General features: G+C 32.5%; 1 protein-coding gene and 1 long non-coding RNA gene across 2 annotated transcripts; one reads left to right on the forward strand and one right to left on the reverse strand.

The window, feature by feature from the left end:
* Nucleotides 1–8,783: 8,783 nt before the first annotated feature.
* On the reverse strand, nucleotides 8,784–15,771 carry LOC143072018 (alpha-methylacyl-CoA racemase-like). The gene is made up of 7 exons (XM_076246784.1): nucleotides 15,680–15,771; nucleotides 14,722–14,829; nucleotides 13,991–14,129; nucleotides 12,993–13,136; nucleotides 12,308–12,490; nucleotides 10,469–10,636; nucleotides 8,784–9,687 (listed from the first exon to the last, which is right to left on the reverse strand). Exons 2-7 carry the CDS (start codon nucleotides 14,827–14,829, stop codon nucleotides 9,293–9,295), a joined length of 1,137 nt encoding a protein of 378 aa, XP_076102899.1. The 5' UTR covers nucleotides 15,680–15,771; the 3' UTR covers nucleotides 8,784–9,292.
* A 1,787-nt stretch (nucleotides 15,772–17,558) lies between these two features.
* LOC143072019 (uncharacterized) lies at nucleotides 17,559–18,911 on the forward strand. The gene is made up of 2 exons (XR_012977017.1): nucleotides 17,559–17,997; nucleotides 18,434–18,911. It is a non-coding gene; the product is annotated as an uncharacterized LOC143072019 (long non-coding RNA).
* Nucleotides 18,912–19,693: the final 782 nt, after the last annotated feature.

Below are 19,693 nucleotides of genomic sequence, written 5' to 3' on the forward strand. Positions count from 1 at the left end.
AGGTACAGGAGGGGCTACATGTACATGGTTATGCATAGACTTTTTCTAATCCTGTCCTAACGTTGTCTTGATGATCCCCGTTATACTTTTCAAAGTACCCCATCTGTGGAGTACCGAGTAATTTTAAATGTGTTAATTCATTGTTTAAAAAAAACCTAGAGGCTCCTGAATTTTAAGTTTCAGAGATTTGTATTTTACCCCTGTGTTCTATTTTTAGCTATGTCGGCCATGTTGGTTAGCTGGCGGACATCGGACATATTTTTCAAACGAATCACCCCAATGATGATTATGGCTATGTTTTGTTAATTTTTTGTTTCAGAGGGGGAAAAACTTGTAACTTGATTACAAAAATTTATGAAAAATGGTTACATATTGACTATAGCTAGCCCCTTAAGGGCAATAACTCCTTAAGAGGCCAATTGAATTTGATAATTTTGGTTACGTTGACTTATTTTTGGATCTTGCAATGCTTAACAGTATGGCTATTTCCAGTGTATTTATTATCTTTAATAATGTTCAAGATAATAACAAAAAACTGCAAAATTTCCTGCATGGCTTTAAATTACCAAATAGTTAATAATCAAAGGTACCAGTATAATAATTTATTACGCCAGACGCACGTTTCGTCTAAATAAGACTCATCCGAGTGACGCTCATATCAAAATATTTTTAAAGCCAAACGAGTAAAAAATTGAGGGACAGCAACCCACTGTGACAACCTGTTGTCTGATTTGTCTGAAAAGTTCAGGATGGATAGATCTCAACCTGATAAACATTTTTACTTAGCATATTCGGATTTGCTCTTAATGCTTCAGTTTCAAAGCTATAAGAAGCTTCTATTTATATGGATAGTCGACCTTCAAAAGGATAGAAACAAGTGCCTGTAGTTTTGGGGTTAAGTATGACATCCATTTTCACTGAAATAAAATTGAGAAAGGAAATGGGGAATGTGTCAAAGCGACAACAACCCGACCATTAAGCAGACAACAGCCTAAGGCCACCAATGGGTCTGCAATGTAGCGAGAAACTCCCGTACCCGTAGGCGTCCTTCAGCTGGTCCCTTAAAAAATATGTATACTAGTACAGTGATAATGGACGTCATACTAAACTCCGAATTATACACAAGAAACTAAAACTGAAATAGTACACATTTTTATTTAGGGGCCAGCTGAGGCCCCGGCTTATCCGGGTGGGGTATTTTCTCGTCGCGTCAGTTGAAGACCCATTTGTGATATTCGGCTATTATCTGCTCTTTTGTCTGTAACATGTTCCCCATAATATAATGATGATTTCCGCTATATTTTTTGTAGTCATAAATTATTTTTTTTACAAAGGTCCGTATACAGCGCGGCCCACCATTATTTTGGTCGTTTTCAAAAAATGTCGAATTTTCAGTACACCCATGCTAACTTTTTTATTTCTAATGGAAATTTCAGTTGTAATGGTTTAAATGAATGCTTGTCGGATTTGTGATTCAGGACATTAATAATAAACACACCTTACATCTATTTTGATAAGATTAAACTGCATTTAAGACCCATTTTGGGGGTATTTGTCTGCGTACAGTGTCAGAAAAACACATTTCAAATGATTTTTTTGCGATTTTCTGATCGCCTTGATATCTACAAAAGGGACTTTTTAAGAACGTTAAATATTACTCTAACGAAAATTCGTAGCTTCTATATCATTGTATGTAACATATTATCTACAAACTAAATTGAATCTGCGTACAGGAGGTTCATGTCTTTCCTGTTACCGCTACTTAAATCAGCAGTGAAATTATTCTCCCTATGAATATTAAATCAGTCAGTGTTGATTTCAAAAGTGCAAAGTAATCTTTACATTTAAAACGCCTCGTTTCTTGAACGACAGTGTAGAGAAAAGAAATTTCAAGACATTTACGGTGAAAAAAATATAGTGTACTTTTTTTTTTATGTCTATGCTGTTACCACCAATTTTGATTAAATACACCAACAGTATATTCGAAAAAGTGCAATAACGTGTTGGAAACCAAATTCACAATAGAAAAACATAATCACTTCACCAAAGGGAGTAGTTATTTCACAACAGCAATCAAAAACGAAGAAATTTGTCTATCCTGTTATGTCTATCCTGTTACTATGGTTGCTATGGTTACAGTAACAGCATAGACAATTGTAGACAAAAACGTCGTTAATTTTTTTATCTTAACATATAGGTGCAAAACGAATGAAATATTTCGTTGTTTGAAGTCATCTTTTAAGGTTATAACGTCCTAATCTTCCCAATTAAGCATTCGCAGGTGCAATACTGATATCGGTAACAGGATAGACAAAAAGGTAACAGGATAGACTTTTATATAGTAATATATCAGAAATGTACGTTCCTGTTACCAATGAAATATAGAGAAAAGTAAACTAACTTATGAGGGATTTACTTGATGTTGGGTTTATTTGAAAGGGTGAAAAAATGCCGAACAATATAAATTGCTATCTTAGACTTGCATTACTGGTGGTAATTTTTACAACCTTTGAAAACCAATTTTTAGAGGCATTTTTCAGTACAACCTGGAAAATTGGCAAATAATCTATTATATTACAGAATGAATATATATAGAAGTTTATTCTCTTGAAAACCATCTAATTGTCTACGTAAAACAAGCTTAACATTTTATCTAAACCTTTTCTTAATAACCCAAAATTTCTTTTGAAAATGGTAACAGGATAGACAAAATAATGTACCACCGATCAAAAAGTGTTTCAACATATTCTTGTATGACATCATTAAGATTGCATCTTTTAATATGTTGTTCTTAAAGTATTGTTTGTTATGATTTGCTTATGTAGAGGGTTGTTTGAATAAGTAACTTTTAATAATTTTTTCAATTTCAAAATTTGACATTTTTTGAAAATGACCCATTTACATGAATCACGGACTATTATTCAATTCTATAAAAGTCCCAGCATTAATCACATAAATAAACAAATTAAATTAGTTTGTAAACAACATAAACATATAAGAGGGCGGATAGGACCTTTATCGGGACTGCGGGATCGGGTGTTTTTAAGCTCGGGATTTCGGGATTTCGGGATTGACCCTTTCGGGATCCAGGAATTCTTTTTTCCAATTTCGGGACCTCGGGATTTCGTGTTTTTAAGCCCGGGATTTCGGGATTTCGTGTTTCAAAGCCCGGGATTTCGGGATCAGGACCCCTCCCACAGGCACTTGTCTCAGAAAAAAAAATTCCTATATACCTTAATATAACACAAGGTACTTAACTAAATTTTTTGAAAAATGACCCCCAGTCACGAATTCCCGTTATTTTTCGATTTCTCGGTTGTCAAACCTACTTAAACTTAATATGCCGTAAATCTAAATTGATTTATCTACACAATGGTATATGACACGACTGTCATTGTTGTCGGGATCATTAGTAGCAGGTCTCAGAAGTCGGTCAACGGGATTTTTTTTGCATTCGTCTCAAACTTTGGCAACACCCAGCCCGCAGTGATTGAATTATTATAAAAATTATTAAAATAAAAACTGTCAGCTTCCCTCTGACTATAAATTATTATCTTTATTGTAAATTCTTTACAGATTATGTGAAACAAACCCAAATAAGTGTTTTTTGAGGTCTGTCGAATGTGTCAGGAGTTTCTAATTTTAGAACTCAGATTTTCCCATTTTATTGACATCATTCAGACTCTCTCTGGACTTTACATAAGATATTGAGATAACTCCAAAAGGTTTGAAAAGCGAGAAATTTTGAAGTATCATGAAAAGATGTATTTAGCTAATAATGCTATTTGTTCATGGTATGTATATTTCTAATAACAGTTTGATATCATTTTGAGTAGGGAAAACAAAACAAAAACATTTGTCAATCCTTATTTGAATGGTAAATTGACATTTTTAAAATCCTAAACTTGCAGAACCCCTTGTATTTTCGAAAATATTCATCAATAGTCAATTTTTGTAATAGTTCGTCATTTGAAAAATGACCATCTGCTATACCGGAACAGGAATGGACAGTAATCCCACCTATATTCAAGGAAGCCACTCCCGTTGTTCCTGTGACTGCGACCGTTCCCCCCCCCTTTTTTTTAGTTCTTGTTCTATAGTACAGACCAAATGGCTCTTCCCCGTTCCACTTTGCCCCAGAAGCAAAAGGTTATGACCATTTTTTACCTGATTCAATGCTATAAGCTGTTTGACATTCATTTTGTTATGAAACACACGTGTACACAACGACACTAATGTAGAGTTATAAATTGACCAAAATTTCCCACATTTATTTTTAGCCAGACGATCGACCAATGAGAAACCAGTATAAAATTACATGCGGACTGGGTGTTGCCAAAGTTTGAGACGAATGCAAAAAAAATCCCGTTGACCGACTTCTGAGACCTGCTACTAATGATCCCGACAACAATGATAGTCGTGTCATATACCATTGTGTAGATAAATCAATTTAGATTTACGGCATATTAAGTTTAAGTAGGTTTGACAACCGAGAAATCGAAAAATAACGGGAATTCGTGACTGGGGGTCATTTTTCAAAAAATTTAGTTATATATAAGTACCTTGTGTTATATTAAGGTATATAGGGAAAAAAATTTCTGAGACAAGTGCCTGTGACCCCTCCGATAACTACTGATCACCATTGTCATATGTTAGTATCATCAGAGACATATAAGAGGGGGAGGACAGGGGGGTACCCTTCTCCCTTATCCCACCCCTCTTCTCCTTTCTCCTACCCCTGTTCTCCTTTCTTCCATTAGAATAAAACATCTCCTTTTGAGATATTTTTTCTTGAAATATTAGAAAAAATTTTAAAAGGAGAGATATTTTATTTTTTCTCCTTTCTCCAACTTTTTCTCCTTTCTCCCAGCCTTCCTCTCCTTTCTCCTACCCCCTTTCTCCCTGACCCCTGTCCTCCCCCTCATATAATACATGTGTTATATGTCTCTGGTATCATCTTCCTAGCTAGATTAATGATTATCAGAATTACTTCCCTTTATACGGCTCTACAAAATTATGTTTACTTAAATGGACAAGTTCTGAAATACTGATAATGTTTATATTAAAAATTTTAATCAAATAATATTTGGTACCTTATGAAAATATGTCCCTAGCATAATTGTATTGTATTATATTTCAATTTGAAGAAGTTTTATTGCAAAAATACCTTTTCACTTTATGAATTCTAGAAAATCCACTCCATTTTTATGTCCATTATTCATTACACATCTATGATCATCTATGATCATGCATAGTAAAACTATGCACATCTACATAGGATTTTTGCAACCTGTCACTAATATTAGTGATCGTATGACAGTTCAATAAACGTCCTGTATAATCTGCAGCACTGAATCCTTTGTAGGGTTATTTGAAGCTCTCATTGTCCGCCTAAATAACAACGAAATTATCCATGAAAGCACACAAACAGCTACTCGATGACACATTTCAAGATAACAGACACAAAGCTGCAGTAACGATTGAATAAGGAAACAGTTTAATCTACAAACATTGTAGACAACAGTTGCTATGGAATCCCCCCAAACAAGGAAAAAAATGCTGGAATGAAAGGCATTGTTGGAGTTTTGTTCCCCGTTTTCAGGAAGCAAATCAAATGGGATTTTTTTTTAAATTTTGTCTTGCATAATGACATTTGAGCTTCAAAACACCTTTAATTTAATTCGATATAAAACTGCAAAAAAATGAATAGCCTTATTTTGAGATCATGCTTTGATATTTATGTTTAGATATCCACGACAGCTTTATTCAGAAAACGGCTTATTCACTAATCAATAAATTGCAGTACATTATTTATCTTTTGTAGTTTGCAAAACTTACCGGTATAGACATACACGTAAAATATTGGTAAAAATCGTCATTAAAGAGTCTTCCTTTTCATCAGTTTTGCTGAAAACTAGAGGTGACATGGTTACTAAACTTGTACACAAGAAAAAGGGTAAAGATTTGATTTGTTTACTTCCAGTGATGATCGGTTTTTTTGTGTGCAATAATATGTTATGTGAGATTTTGTCTGTAGTTCTGGACAGGATAAAAATTTAATCATGGCAAGAATTTCGTTATTCGAAACAAAGATGAATTCTGCACATTTTTTTGAAAATTGAAAATTTAACAAAGATCAATTGGGGAAAATCAATGTTGGTCATGATGCGGCTTGATCTGGAGTCGATTTCACCAAAAAACTTACGACTAAGATTGATCTACATTATACTGATTTGTTCATGACTTAAGACCAATCTTAGTCGTAAGTTTTTTTGTGAAACCGACTCCTGGATTTTTCAAATAAAATGTCGTCTTACATTGATCTACATTATACTAGATTTTTTTCACAAATTGATTATGATTATTGCTTAAAATAACCAGTATAACAACCATTTTGAGAGTATTGCATGGCAATACAAAGCCCCCTACCAGTTAAACATTCATTGTACTGGTTGATATATATATTGTCATGGTGTTAACCAAATAACAAATATCTAGTCAATATCTATAAGCATGGCGATAAAAGTGCAGAAAACCGATTATTTAAGTGAGTTTTATAAGTCCAAGGACAAGAACTCTGCTCAAAGTCATCAGACTGGAATACAATTTGAACCTGATCTGTAACTTGTCATGATAAAATTATATACCCATTATGAAATCAATGTCTTCAAGCATAACAAAAAAAGTGTGAAATATTTGAGTTAATGTTCCAAGGACAATAACTGTACACAAAATCGTCAGACCGGAACAAAATTCGAACTTAATCTGCAACTTGTTATGATAAACAGACGGACGGACGGACGGAGACAGACAGACAGACAAACAGACAGACAGACGGACGGACGGACGGACACACACACACCACACAGAGAGAGAGAGAGAGAGAGAGAGAGAGAGAGAGATTCAACAGCAGTTATTTTATCAAAATATCTGTAATATATACAAGATAACAAAAAATTAACAATACTCATCTGTGTTGAGTGTAGAAAGGAGTAGGTCCGGTAAGGACCGATTTTGGCCTCAAATTTTAGGTTCATCTGACGAAAGATTTTGACCACTTTTTATACACTTAAGTGTCTATTTTATTCGATTCAATTAGTTTATGTGAAAGATTTTAACTGATTTAGTCATTAAAATCGATCAGATTCAAGCTCAAATAAGAAAAATCTACCAAATGTGCCGAAAAATGTCACTTTTCGGATGGTTTTCGTCAAAAATGAAAGTGGCCGCATCCGTGTTCATCCTAAACCTTTAAATATGTTTTGTATTATCACAAAATACAACTTACATTTCAATATTATGAATGAACATGAATGCGGCCACTTTCGTTTTACACGAAAACCGTCTAAAATTTAGCTAAAATGCTTGAATTGTGAAGATTTCAGTTATTTAGCACGGCTTAATGGTGCCAGTACCCGATATTTGTGCATTATATTGTCAAAAACAGCCCATATTCATGTAGCAGAAGCATTCTACTGGCCAATAAATAACTAAAAGTTTCCATTTTAACAATTTTGTAAAACTGCTATATTTTGGGGCCAAAAAGAGGTCTTACTGGACCTACTCCTTTACACAATATTACAATTCCTTCAAACACCCTTGAAATAATGTTTATAAGATTAAAGTCAATCCTGTACTTTTTGAAGAGGTTTTATTGTTTCTAAATATCAATGGGTAAAGGTTTTCATGTTACAGTTCAAATTTAAAACTTTAATCTGTTCACCTGCTCAGAAATAGTTGATGGGTATTAAGTAAGTGCTGCATGATATAAATGATCTTACCCTCCAATTTCAATGAAAAAAGAATGGAAGCATCTATTTATCAGACATACTATAAACCAAGAGGCCCTTGTTTGTCTTTATTACTTACCTTGGGGAAAAGCCACTTGGCTAACCTAGATCAAATAACTTTCGAGTTATTAAAAAGCCAAAATGACAAAACCATTAAAATTAACATTTCAGACCCAATAACTCAAAAAAAGAGTCCAAAAGTACCAGTAGATAGATCTTGTCATGCTGATTCATCAAAATCTTACATTTTTAGTCTTTTCAGAACAGCTAAAAAATGAGAAATTTTTAAGAAATAAAATATGCTCAATTCAGAGGAAACTCCAAAAACTAAATGTAAAACTGCTGTTGTTTATGTCACAGTAATATTGATATGCTCACATGCCCTACTGGTCATACTAATTATTTGGATGGCCAAGTTAAAGCTTTTGATTTATTTTTCTATTTTACATAACATCAACATCTATTTTTTTGTGTATTAAGGAAAACTAAGATGTCCATGGATATCTGATGTCATGGATTGCTTAGGTCTGCATACAACCCCATAGACAATGTGTTATTTGTTGACTATATAATTTTGTGGTTCATCTTTACCCACAAAATCTCCAAAAATTTGTGTCCCGTCAATAATTATGAATCCACAGTACATAAACACATATATTTCTGCAAAGCCATTAATAAAATAATGAAACATACTGCCTTGATTTATATGTATAAAATTCAAACTCAACAAAGAAACAAGTATGGATTGATTTAAATTAAACATTAATGTAAAACCTACTAATTTTTGCTTCCTCCACAGGGGTGGATCCAGCCATTTTAAAAAGGGGGGTTCCAACTATATGTCCCCATTGAAATGCATTGATCGACCAAAAAAAGGGGGGGGTCCAACCGCCGAACCCCCCTGGATCCGCCAATGCTCCACATATAAACACTGACTAGCCTCAACAGAATAGTCAATAATTCAGACAGTGGTGTTAAACAACAACAAATCAATAAATTAATCTACAAATTTATTCGGTGCAGTTTCTTCTTCTAAAATCAGTTAATCTTGCTTAGCGACTTAACTGAAGTCACCAAAGTATACTTTAAAGGATGTATGCTCCTCTGCTTCAAAATAACAAGCTTTTTAAAAGACTATTAATAGATAGTATATAAATAACGGAACATGTGAAGTAGACAAATCTGAAAGGTAAATGAATGTCCCTTGTAAAAAAGGTGAAAAATTAATATATTTGCCATAAAAATATATTCTTTTTGATATGAATTAGTAAGATGACAACCGCTATTCAACAGTCTGCATTAACAATATATATTCTATAAATCAGCCTCTTGTGATTAGATTGAGACATCTTTTCCATTTTCTATTTGTATATCCCCTACTGCACTATACAAAATTCAATATAATCTGTAACTGTATTCTGCATGATAATCATATCGAATTAAAAATTCAATTAATATTTAAGATATATCTATAACTGAAATATAACAGTTAAATCATTTTATCATAATTTTGAATCTTTACTGTTTTGCTCTATCACACCAGATTGTAAGAGTTTTTCTATGACATTATCACTATATCCCATTTCTTTCATAATCATGAGAGTTTGTTGTCCAATCACAGGCTGAGGTAGGACCTTATCAACTCCTGGTGTCCTTGACAATCTAGGTGCTGGACCGGGCTCATATCCTCCAGATTTATCTTGTAAAAATGTCTTATTATCCACATTGTGTAAATGTTCAGCTGCCTCTTTGGGTTCTAATACTGGACTTACACAAGCATCTAAATTCTGGAATTGGTATACCCATTCGTCACGAGACTTGGTAAGAAAAACTTCTTTAAATAATTTCTTCATTTCTTCAGGATCATCTGTTTGATTAATATGTTCTAATCCAAGACCTGAATAGAAAAAAAATTAAAAAATAAAACTAAATTTATACATAAAGGATGGATTGTTCCGTTTAAACATACCTAAGAAAGGAAGCACATTATAGTATGATTTAAGATTAAAATTCATGTTTTGTATATATGTGGGGTAATACCATTCATTCTTCGCTTAATAAATTTCTCCATTTTTAGCCTTAACCCTTTCCTCCATAATGACGCCTTTTGACACCACCCCTTTACTCCATAATGACACCTTTCGACGCCTGTGTAGTCCCTCAGTTGAAACGTATTGCCTACGAAAAAACTTTATCAGACTTTAAAAAAAAATTACATCTTATATAAAAAGGATGTTAATGAGAATATCTGACATGGATTTCATTGATGAAATATTTGTTTTCGCAATGCATTAATACTTTAAACTTAATGATTTTTTTTTAATGAAAAAATCTTATGCGAATCAAGTTTGTAAAAAAAAAATCCATATTCTACAACAATCTTATAACTTACAAGGTACTTTTTTCCCCTCAAATAATTTTCTAATCCATAAAACATGTCTACACTGAATCCTTAGAAAAATATTCCAATAAAGCAGAGTTTCTTTACTGCATGCTTGATAAAAAAAGTTCTATTTTTACAGGTTCTGGTTTTATGCAAGGTTTGTTATAGACAGATTTCATTGTATTAAAAGTTGCAAAAACTGAAAGTTTGAACTTAAAAATTCTAAAAATTATCAATGGTGTATAAATATTGGTGAGGTATTATGTTCTTTATTTTTAAAAATTGTCAACCATACCTTTTATCAATTCCTTAAAAAACTGTGGCTCCAATGCCCCAACTGATATATATTTTTTGTCTTTGGTTTCATAGACACCATAAAATGCTCTCCCACCATCTAATGTGTTATCTCCCCTTTCTCTGCCCCAAATATATGGCATTTTCTGGGAATTAGATAACCAACTTCCTGCAAATGAAAACATTATGATAAATGACTTATTACAGATTTTCTAGACATGCAACTTATTATATATCATCTTTGGGTAACAGATTACTGTAAATTCAGAAATAATTGCGTGCATTTATTATTGCGATTTTGTCATTTTAGACTTAAATGCGATTTAAATTTTTAAGATTTTGAGAAAAATATTTTAAAATGCAAGTTTATTATTGCGTTTACAACTCTGTCGCATTTTTTGCAATAATAAAAACATTGCACTAACTTCTGAAGGCTCGCTGGTATAAAATTTTCATAAAAAAATATAATATTTATTTTTCATTACAAATTTTTTTTATTACCTTTAGTATTTGCTACTTTATCATATGGTACAAAAATCTTACCAAAAAATCAATTCGTGTTGGCCCCAGGTGACTTTTAAAATGTAGATCATTGAAAAAGCTCCAAATTATCTCCCTTTGGTGCAAAAATGCCATTTTTTGGCATTAAAATTGGAAATATCTTTTTTAACTCATCGGTGACCTATATTTTTTATTGTTGTTTTCGAATAATTGTTAAATTTAAGCGATTTATGTAATTTAGTTCTTTTTTTATTCCGATATTATCTCTATTTCTCCTATTAATTCAACAGAAAAAAAGGACATTAAGAAAAATGTATGCTTCTTTGGATGGCAGATTGTGAGCGTAAATGAACAGTGACCCCATTTTTTTATTTCATTTTTCTATTAAGTATAAGATAAAGTTCATTTATAGAAAAATATAGCGAAATCCTATATCAAATAAAAAATTTGATTAAGACCCACGAGCCCCCTTAAATGTGATTTAAATTTTTTAAGATTTTGAGAAAAATCCTGTTTAATTCATATAAAATATTTCAAATTGCGAGTTTGAATTATTGCGTTTACAACTCTGTCACATTTTTTGCAATAATAAAAACATCGCACTAACTTCTGAATTTACAGTATCTGACATACCCGTACATATAATGCATCTGTACAAGACTTTTCACTATGAAATTGTCTTCCCTTTTACTGTGTAATATGCTATGTCATGAAGCTTCTACTTCATTTTTGTAAAGGCAGTAAAAGTTAAAGTGTTGGTCTTGCTTTATCATATTTTAACAATAAGGAGAGCTGCACTTTTATTGTAATTTCTGGATATACTGCAAAAAAATGATGTTCTACAAATTCAAAATGCAAATTTTATTTTAGAAAATTTTTTTTGCAGTTACTGATATATACTGACCTGGTAAAATAGATGAAGTTTGAAGTTAACATTTAGAATATATCGAACAAAATCCTTTTTAAAAAATTATACAGTTATATTAAACATTTAGTCATTCACATCATTCAAAATATGTGGTTTTTTTTAAATTCATTGTAATCAGATGTAATCATGATTACTTTACCAATGTAATCATTAATTTAATCAGACACTTTCAGAAATTATATAATCGTTAATTTAATTTGATCGTACAAATGACAAAGTAATTGTAATTTAATCAATTACATTGAAAGTAATCAGACCCATCTCTGAATGACAATTCCCAAAATGATTCCATTTTTTCATACAGTTCATATATATATGTGTAATAGTTAATATAATTTAAGTTTTGGTAAATTATGTAAAATCTTAATCTCCTTTATCTTGGGTAGTTTTCAATTATTTTTTTTAACTTACCTACATACGCTGAGCCTTCTACCATACTATTATCAACAACTTGTCCTTTACCAGAAATATTTCTCTCATACAAAGCCATTACAATTCCTAAAGCACATGTTAGACCACCACCAGCAAAGTCAGCAAGTAAATTCACAGGATGCAATGGCGGCTCTCCTTTCTTCCCAAGATATGACAGCAAACCTGCAATTAAAAAAACATATCAGTCATATATGCTTGGAGTTTTCTGCTAATGGTGCTTTCTGTGTTTACCCATTATTCAAAATATGAGGAAAGATCATGTATATCATGTCATATGATATCTTAAACTTTTTTTCTTAATATCTTATCTAATATATGTATCTAAAAAATTATAAGTAAATGGTAAATGGAGAGAATAGGTCTAAAGGTCAATTTTTTGCCAAAATTGTGAAAAATCTAATATTGGGTACCGTATGCTCTGATTTGTCTCAGATATTCAACTATATTTTGTTGGTCAATATGCTCTCATACAGCTGAACTGCTTATTTAAAATTTGCTAATGGATTCCACTATAGAAATAGTTGAAATATTAATTTTTCAGCAAAGAAATAAGTAAAATGTTTGTATCATAGATTTCTAGATAAGCCCCATAGTATAAAAATACTTGATAGCAAAATGAAGTTAGACCAATTTCTTGTAATCATAAGCTCCTAACTTAGCTAACCTGACATTGATATATAGTTGATATCATGTCCTGCCTTTTTTGCAAGTGGTCCTTTCTGTCCAAATCCATTGATTCTTGCATACACCAATCTAGGGTTGTCAGCTAATAGTTTATCTGCACCTAGCCCTAATCTTTCCATTACTCCTGTAATGAAAAACATCTAACATTTTTAACAGCTTAATGATATTTCATTTTTACCTGAGGTTTAAAATATTATTCTGTATTTATATTTTTAGAGGTAAAACTATTGTAAAATCTGCCCCAAAAAAATATTGTAATGTTTTTAAACCAGTTCGTTATAATTTGAAAAGCCTTTTTTATTTTCAACTTATAAATTATGTACAAATGTTAATGTATTTGATTTCCTTAGAAATTTGATATAAATACTTGCAATTCTGCTATGTTTGTTTTTTGGGGTTTTTTTTATGCTCTAAATATTTTTAGTCTTGGTTTCTCAAATTTTTAATATTCAGACTACCTAAACAGAAACTTGTGTCATTTGCACTGCAATTTGTATCATATATCTATACTATACTCATAAACCTTTTCTTCAGACCAGTTGCTTGGCATATTTTTTACATGGTTGCATGTACATTGTATTTACCAAATCAGACTCTGATTGTCACTGAAAATTTGCTGGTTAATGATGCTAAGATTGAAGAAAACTCTTTTACAATGGAGGGTTACTAAGAATTCTTTGAATGAGAATAATGTTCAGAACAAGTTAAAATTTTGATATTTAGCTTGATTTTTACATTTAATGATTATTCCTAAACTTCTTTTAGTTCAGTATTCGTGGGATTCCAATTGTCATGGATTTCATGAGTATAAGTGAACCACAAACTTCAATGTTCAACAAAGTACAAGTTTTCTATAGGAATATTTTCAAACTTAGGCAAACCACAAAACCAAATATCCATAAAATACAATTTTCCTCAATCAAAAAAAAAAATTGGTATCCATAAAGATAAATAAATTCATAGTAATCCTAATCTCACCAGGTCTAAATGGTTCTATGAGAACATCTGCTTTGGAGCACATCTTATGTACAATATTTAAACCTTCTTTTTGTTTTAAATCAATGGCAATTGACTGTTTTCCTCTCCCCATACAATCTGTATCTGCAAAGGATTTTGTCTGAAAGTAAATAGAAAAACTCAAAGTTAATTCTTGAGAATAAGTGGTGTACAGTCATGACAACAAGCTTTGTTTGAAAAAAAACCCCAACATGTACATAATTTATTAATTATTGGTTTTGGCTTGAAAACAAACTAATGTCAGGTAAAGATTCTAAACCAGATGTGTAATAGTGTGCTGCTTTTTATACATGTATATAATATAATGTATCAATAATGTAGAATTTTGTTTAATGTATTTGCATATTCTGTGTGGTATTTTTTTTGCAATGTACAAATGTATTTGTCTTTTCTTAGGAGTATTATGTGTATTGTATTTGTCTTTTCAGTGTAGTATTTTGAGTACTGTGTCTTTTCTGTTATTAAAATGTTGGTGTTTTTCAACTTGTGGTTTAAATTGCCGTTTAGGAATATTCTTACATCTTTTTAAACCTAAAAATATGTATAATCCATGTACAAATTCCCAAGTTCTTAAATACTTTTACAATCAACATATATTGAACAAATCTAAAGAAACAATATCTTTCTTTGATTTTAATTCATCTCAAATTCTAAAATTTGCATAAATGTTGTACATTATCAAATAATCATACCCTGTCTATTCTAATCACATTAGCTCCGAAGTCAGAAAGAATCATTCCACAGAAGGGTACTGGAGCCAATCCACCAAACTCTATCACTCGGATACCTTTCAATGCCATCTGTAAAAAAAAATGTTTTTTATACTAAATTCTGATTATAGAAAAATATATGCGTGTTCATTTGATTATTCAACTCATAATGTATAACTGTGCGAGACCCTTTCAGATGGAATGTCGGGACTTTTACAACTAGAATACATTTAAGAATTGAATGCTTCTTTTTGTAACTTCATTGGAGTGTAAAAGCTTTGACCGAAGTACATTTAGTTACAAAAAGAAGCATTCAATACTTATAATTACATTATAGCTAGGATCATGAAAAACGTTTTTTATCGATTTTTTATTTAATTTACCTGTGCACTTTATTGTGGGACCTCGTGTCATCATGAATGATAAATTTTATTGTGTAATGCAATAGCTTAAGGAATAACGTGAGATTGCAGTGTAGCCAATCAGAATAACGTATTATAATGAAACATACATCTAATGTAATTATTTGTAGGTAGAGTTTGACTACATTTCTCAATTGCATGATTTGGAACAGTTATAGTCTATGTCAGAGTGTAATACACATGCATTTTATATGTCTCTATATATATATATCTATAATGTCAAACCTGCTGTAGATCTATGTTCAGAGGTTTTGTGTATTTTGTAAATGTCTCTATGCAGTGCAGAAGTAAAAGATTACTAATCTCATGGCAACACTAAGAATATCAAAATCTGACAATTTTTTTATTGTGTAATTTTTAAACCATACTTAAAAAATGGCGAGCGGGATTTGGGGCGACACTACTCTGGGGCGAACTGGTCTGGTTAAAACTTTTCTCGATTCATTTGTTTTCTGTAACCTGTGTTTACTTAAATGTTGTGTGTGTAAATGTGTACATTTTTACTTTGATATGTTTACCTCTGCTCCTCGCAAGCCTCAAATTGTATGCAGAAAGAAAGAGTCTTCTCTTGAAAATGTCTAACTTTTGGACTTTGTTCATACCAAATACAATATACAAAATCATTATGGTGTAGATGATTATTTCCGGGAAATCTTTTTTTCTTCAAAAGTAAGATTTTTTCCTTAAATGTTTGTGAAGTATTGTTATTATATGGAGCCACCATTTAACTTGAAGTGGGGACGAGGTTACAGTTTTTAGATTGAGTCATATTTGTCGGAGCAAAGCGAAAACAATATTATTTAGTTTTTTAACGCTATCAATCAAACTTCTTTCATAGGCGGATTTAGGGCCCCCTGCCCCCCTTTTCCGAAAAAAAAGTTGATTATATAGGGAATCACTGAAACATGACCGGAACGGGCCCCTGTTAATAGGCAGTCAATGGGCCCCCCACTTATGAAAATTTCAAGTTCTGAATTTAACACTATATATACGGTATGGAGGAAATCTGGATTCAGTTTATTTTTCCCCTCTTCTTGAAAATTACAAAAATAAAATATGACAATGTTACATAAATTTCAAATAACTATTCAAAACTGTTTTCTTATTTAGCTACTGGTATATCATTTATTATGTTGCATGTTGACAGTGCCCGCGCATTTTGTTTCTTAGTACTTTTCAAAAGTAAATATTACATTTCACTCTTAACATTAAGAACAAGCAAAATAAAAGTATTGTATTCTATAGTAAATTAAATATATGTTAATTGGAGCCGGCAAAATAACATATCAATCCTATTTTGCCAGCCGGCAAAGTAGCATATTTTCTATTTTGACGGTGGCGGCTAAATAATCATTGCCTTAAAATGGAAGAGGCGGGGTTTTTTTTTAGGGAGAAAGGGTTCATCTTTTTTTGAAAGAAATATGTTGCCAAATATCGAAATGCGTAAATTTCCACAACTTAGTTTAAACTGAGACTTAATTATATTCTATGATAATTTCGCGAACATATCCATCTTTCATTAAGATAAAAAGCATTATGTGTACATATACATGATATAGATCAGGAGTGTTCACCGAATATTGTTTACAAGGAAATTAAACTGAATATATTTGTTATAGCAGTCATCATATCACTTATCTCTATGTGCATCGGACTACTAACACAAAGGTTCCTGGTTCGATTCCCGTCTGGGATGAAAATTTCAGGAACTGAATTTTCGGCTCTCCCTTGACACCATTTGCGAGTATGGTCTCGAGGAAACGATGATAGTCCGTCGGAAGCAGTGGCGGATCCAGAAATTTTCATAAGTGGGGGCCCACTGACTGACCTAAGAGGGGGCCCGCTCCAGTCACGCTTCAATGGTTCCCTATATAAGCAACCAAATTTTTTCCCAAAAAGGGGGGGGCCCGGGCCCCCTGGGCCCCCCTCTAAATCCGCCTCTGGGAAGGGGACGATAAATGGCTGACCCGTGTTAAGAGAGAGCCATATCTCTTGCACGTTAAAGACACCCTTGTAGATTTCGAAAAAGAGCAGGCTAATGCCGCTACAAGGCAGCACTCGCACCCGCAAAGTGGAAAGGGATTAATATAAGTTGCAAAACTTGTTTCCCAATCCACTATAAATAAATATGTTTAAACTAACTGATCTCTAAAAGTTCCGATATTTGACCAAACAAAATTAAATGCATGAAATAAGTTAAATTTACCACTAAGGTTGGTCAAAACATCCAAAAGATATAGCTTTAATTTCTCGCTTGGTGTGAGCCATTTGCCAGATTTTTTCATACGTTCTTGTGGTGATTTTTGATACGTCAGACCCTCCGTAGACTGATTGATATCAATATGTCTGTATACTAGTACATTAATTAAAGTAGGTTATCTAATGTCTGAGAATTGTGGTTATTAAAAGCAATTCACTTTAGTTCAAGAGTCCGAAATGTTAATCCTTCTTCTGTTTGCGCTAATAGGTTGTAGCTATGGAATACAATTAGACAACACAAATAAAGGCAATACCGAGACTGAAATCCGACTGAAGAATTTGGAGACCTTGGTTTACAGACAATCATCGCTACTGAGTGAACAAAGTAATCGTATTCAGAATCTTGAGACAACTGTTGCTTTTCAAAGAAGTGAAATCGAGGAACTAAAAACGAATTTGGATAGTGTCAAACATAAACAATCTCGCCATGGAGAAAAAATATCAGTTTTAAAAAAGTTGTTGCAGAAGAAATCACTTGACAATGATTTCCTCAAAGAGAAAACACATCCTGAAACGCCAAATTATATGGATAAGACAGAAAGCAGAACAATCGAAGAAAATATTCCAGTGAATAGATGTACGTAATCTGTTATTTTTAATTTTGTTTTTGATAACCTCTTGTCGTATATTGCTATCAATACAGTCAATAACTATACGATAGACTTTTTAGTATAACCCGACCTGGTACAGGCACGAAAAGTTTTACGTGCGAACATATACCAACTTTGCCTATACTTTCGACCTTGAAGGTAAAATACGCACTAGAAAATTTGCAGGCAATCTACAATTAGAATGACCAAGCCCTGATGTTTGCAGTATGCATCATCTACGCGTTAAAAAAATGATGATAGAATAATGTTTCACTTTCAAGTCAGTTGCTTCGCTCGCTCCGCCCCTTCCTAATGAAAATTAAAAAAATGCGTAGTAAATTACAAGCCAACATTATCTTAAATGAATGTTTCTCAGTATAACTGTCATTACTTAATAAAAAATATACATTTTTTCTTCTTCAGATCAGCGACTTTTGATTGGAAATCCATCATCTGATCGCCCTCCAGCCTTTTATGCTTACATGAGTAAAAATGAAAACAATCACGGTCCACATCATACACTAAAATTTGACATCGTTGTTACAAGTACAGACCGTGCTTACAATCCTTTAACTGGAATATATACAGTAAAAACATCTGGTGTATACGTTTTTACATTTAATGTTAGAATGGGGTGCCATTCTTATGGCTCTTTTGAATTGATACAGAACGCAGACGCAAAAGGGTCTGTTTTTCTTGAGACGAGCGATACGTGTGACACACAGCACGCAACAGCAGTTGTTGTTTTAGATACAAAGCAAGGTGATGTAATATATGTGCGAACACACTCATCTTACGGGGGATCTGGTGATATTGGAAGTGATGATAGAGGAAGAACCACATTTTCAGGGTGGCTTATTTCACACTAATAAAGTAATAAATTATCTTGTGTCAAACTAAATCTTTTCAATTTATCATTTTGTATATGAACTTTTTAAAAGCATTTCAAGTATTCTGTTGACATTATCTAATGAATATTCATAAGATGGATTTTTCTGGCAAGACTGCATTAATAAAGACCTAACAAAAAAATCCACACATTAATTGTTAAACAATAATTGACCAATTTGTTTGTCGTTCATTGGCAAACAATGGGCATTCAAGCATGCAGAAAATTTTATTTTACTTCCACTTTATGTATTGTAATATTTCAAAAAACTGCTGACACAGAGACATGTCTCGCCAATCGGCAGGACATTCCAAGGCGGACAATCTAATGGACAGCAGCATTGCTGATTAAATCAAAGTTTCTGGACCATAACAAAGAGATTTACTAATATAATGAACTTCATAGAAAATACCATATTTAATCATAAGCCGGTAGTTCCTATCAAACGTACTTCAGAAGAAAACTTAGCATTGAAAATTGGTTATTAATTGACTGTCACTGTACCATGACCTAGGGTGGCAGGGTCTCGAAATAGTCGACAAACTGTTATGTACCCTGATACAACTTTAAAGAATGTATCATTGATCTATCACATGATCTATCTGACTTATGCAGAAAACTTAACAGTTGTTGGCACCACCAGCGGAAAAGCAACACATATTTCTCGACTTCCGCGACAAAAGCCACATGTGAGACAAAAACTGCAAAATTGATAGTTAGATTTCTCCGAAAATTCACAGGAGACAGACCTTGGCCTCTTGATAAAAAATTCGTCTTCTCTATACTTTATGTTC

Source organism: Mytilus galloprovincialis, chromosome 4 (assembly GCF_965363235.1).
Source record: "Mytilus galloprovincialis chromosome 4, xbMytGall1.hap1.1, whole genome shotgun sequence".
Classification (NCBI taxonomy): Eukaryota; Metazoa; Mollusca; class Bivalvia; order Mytilida; family Mytilidae; genus Mytilus; species Mytilus galloprovincialis.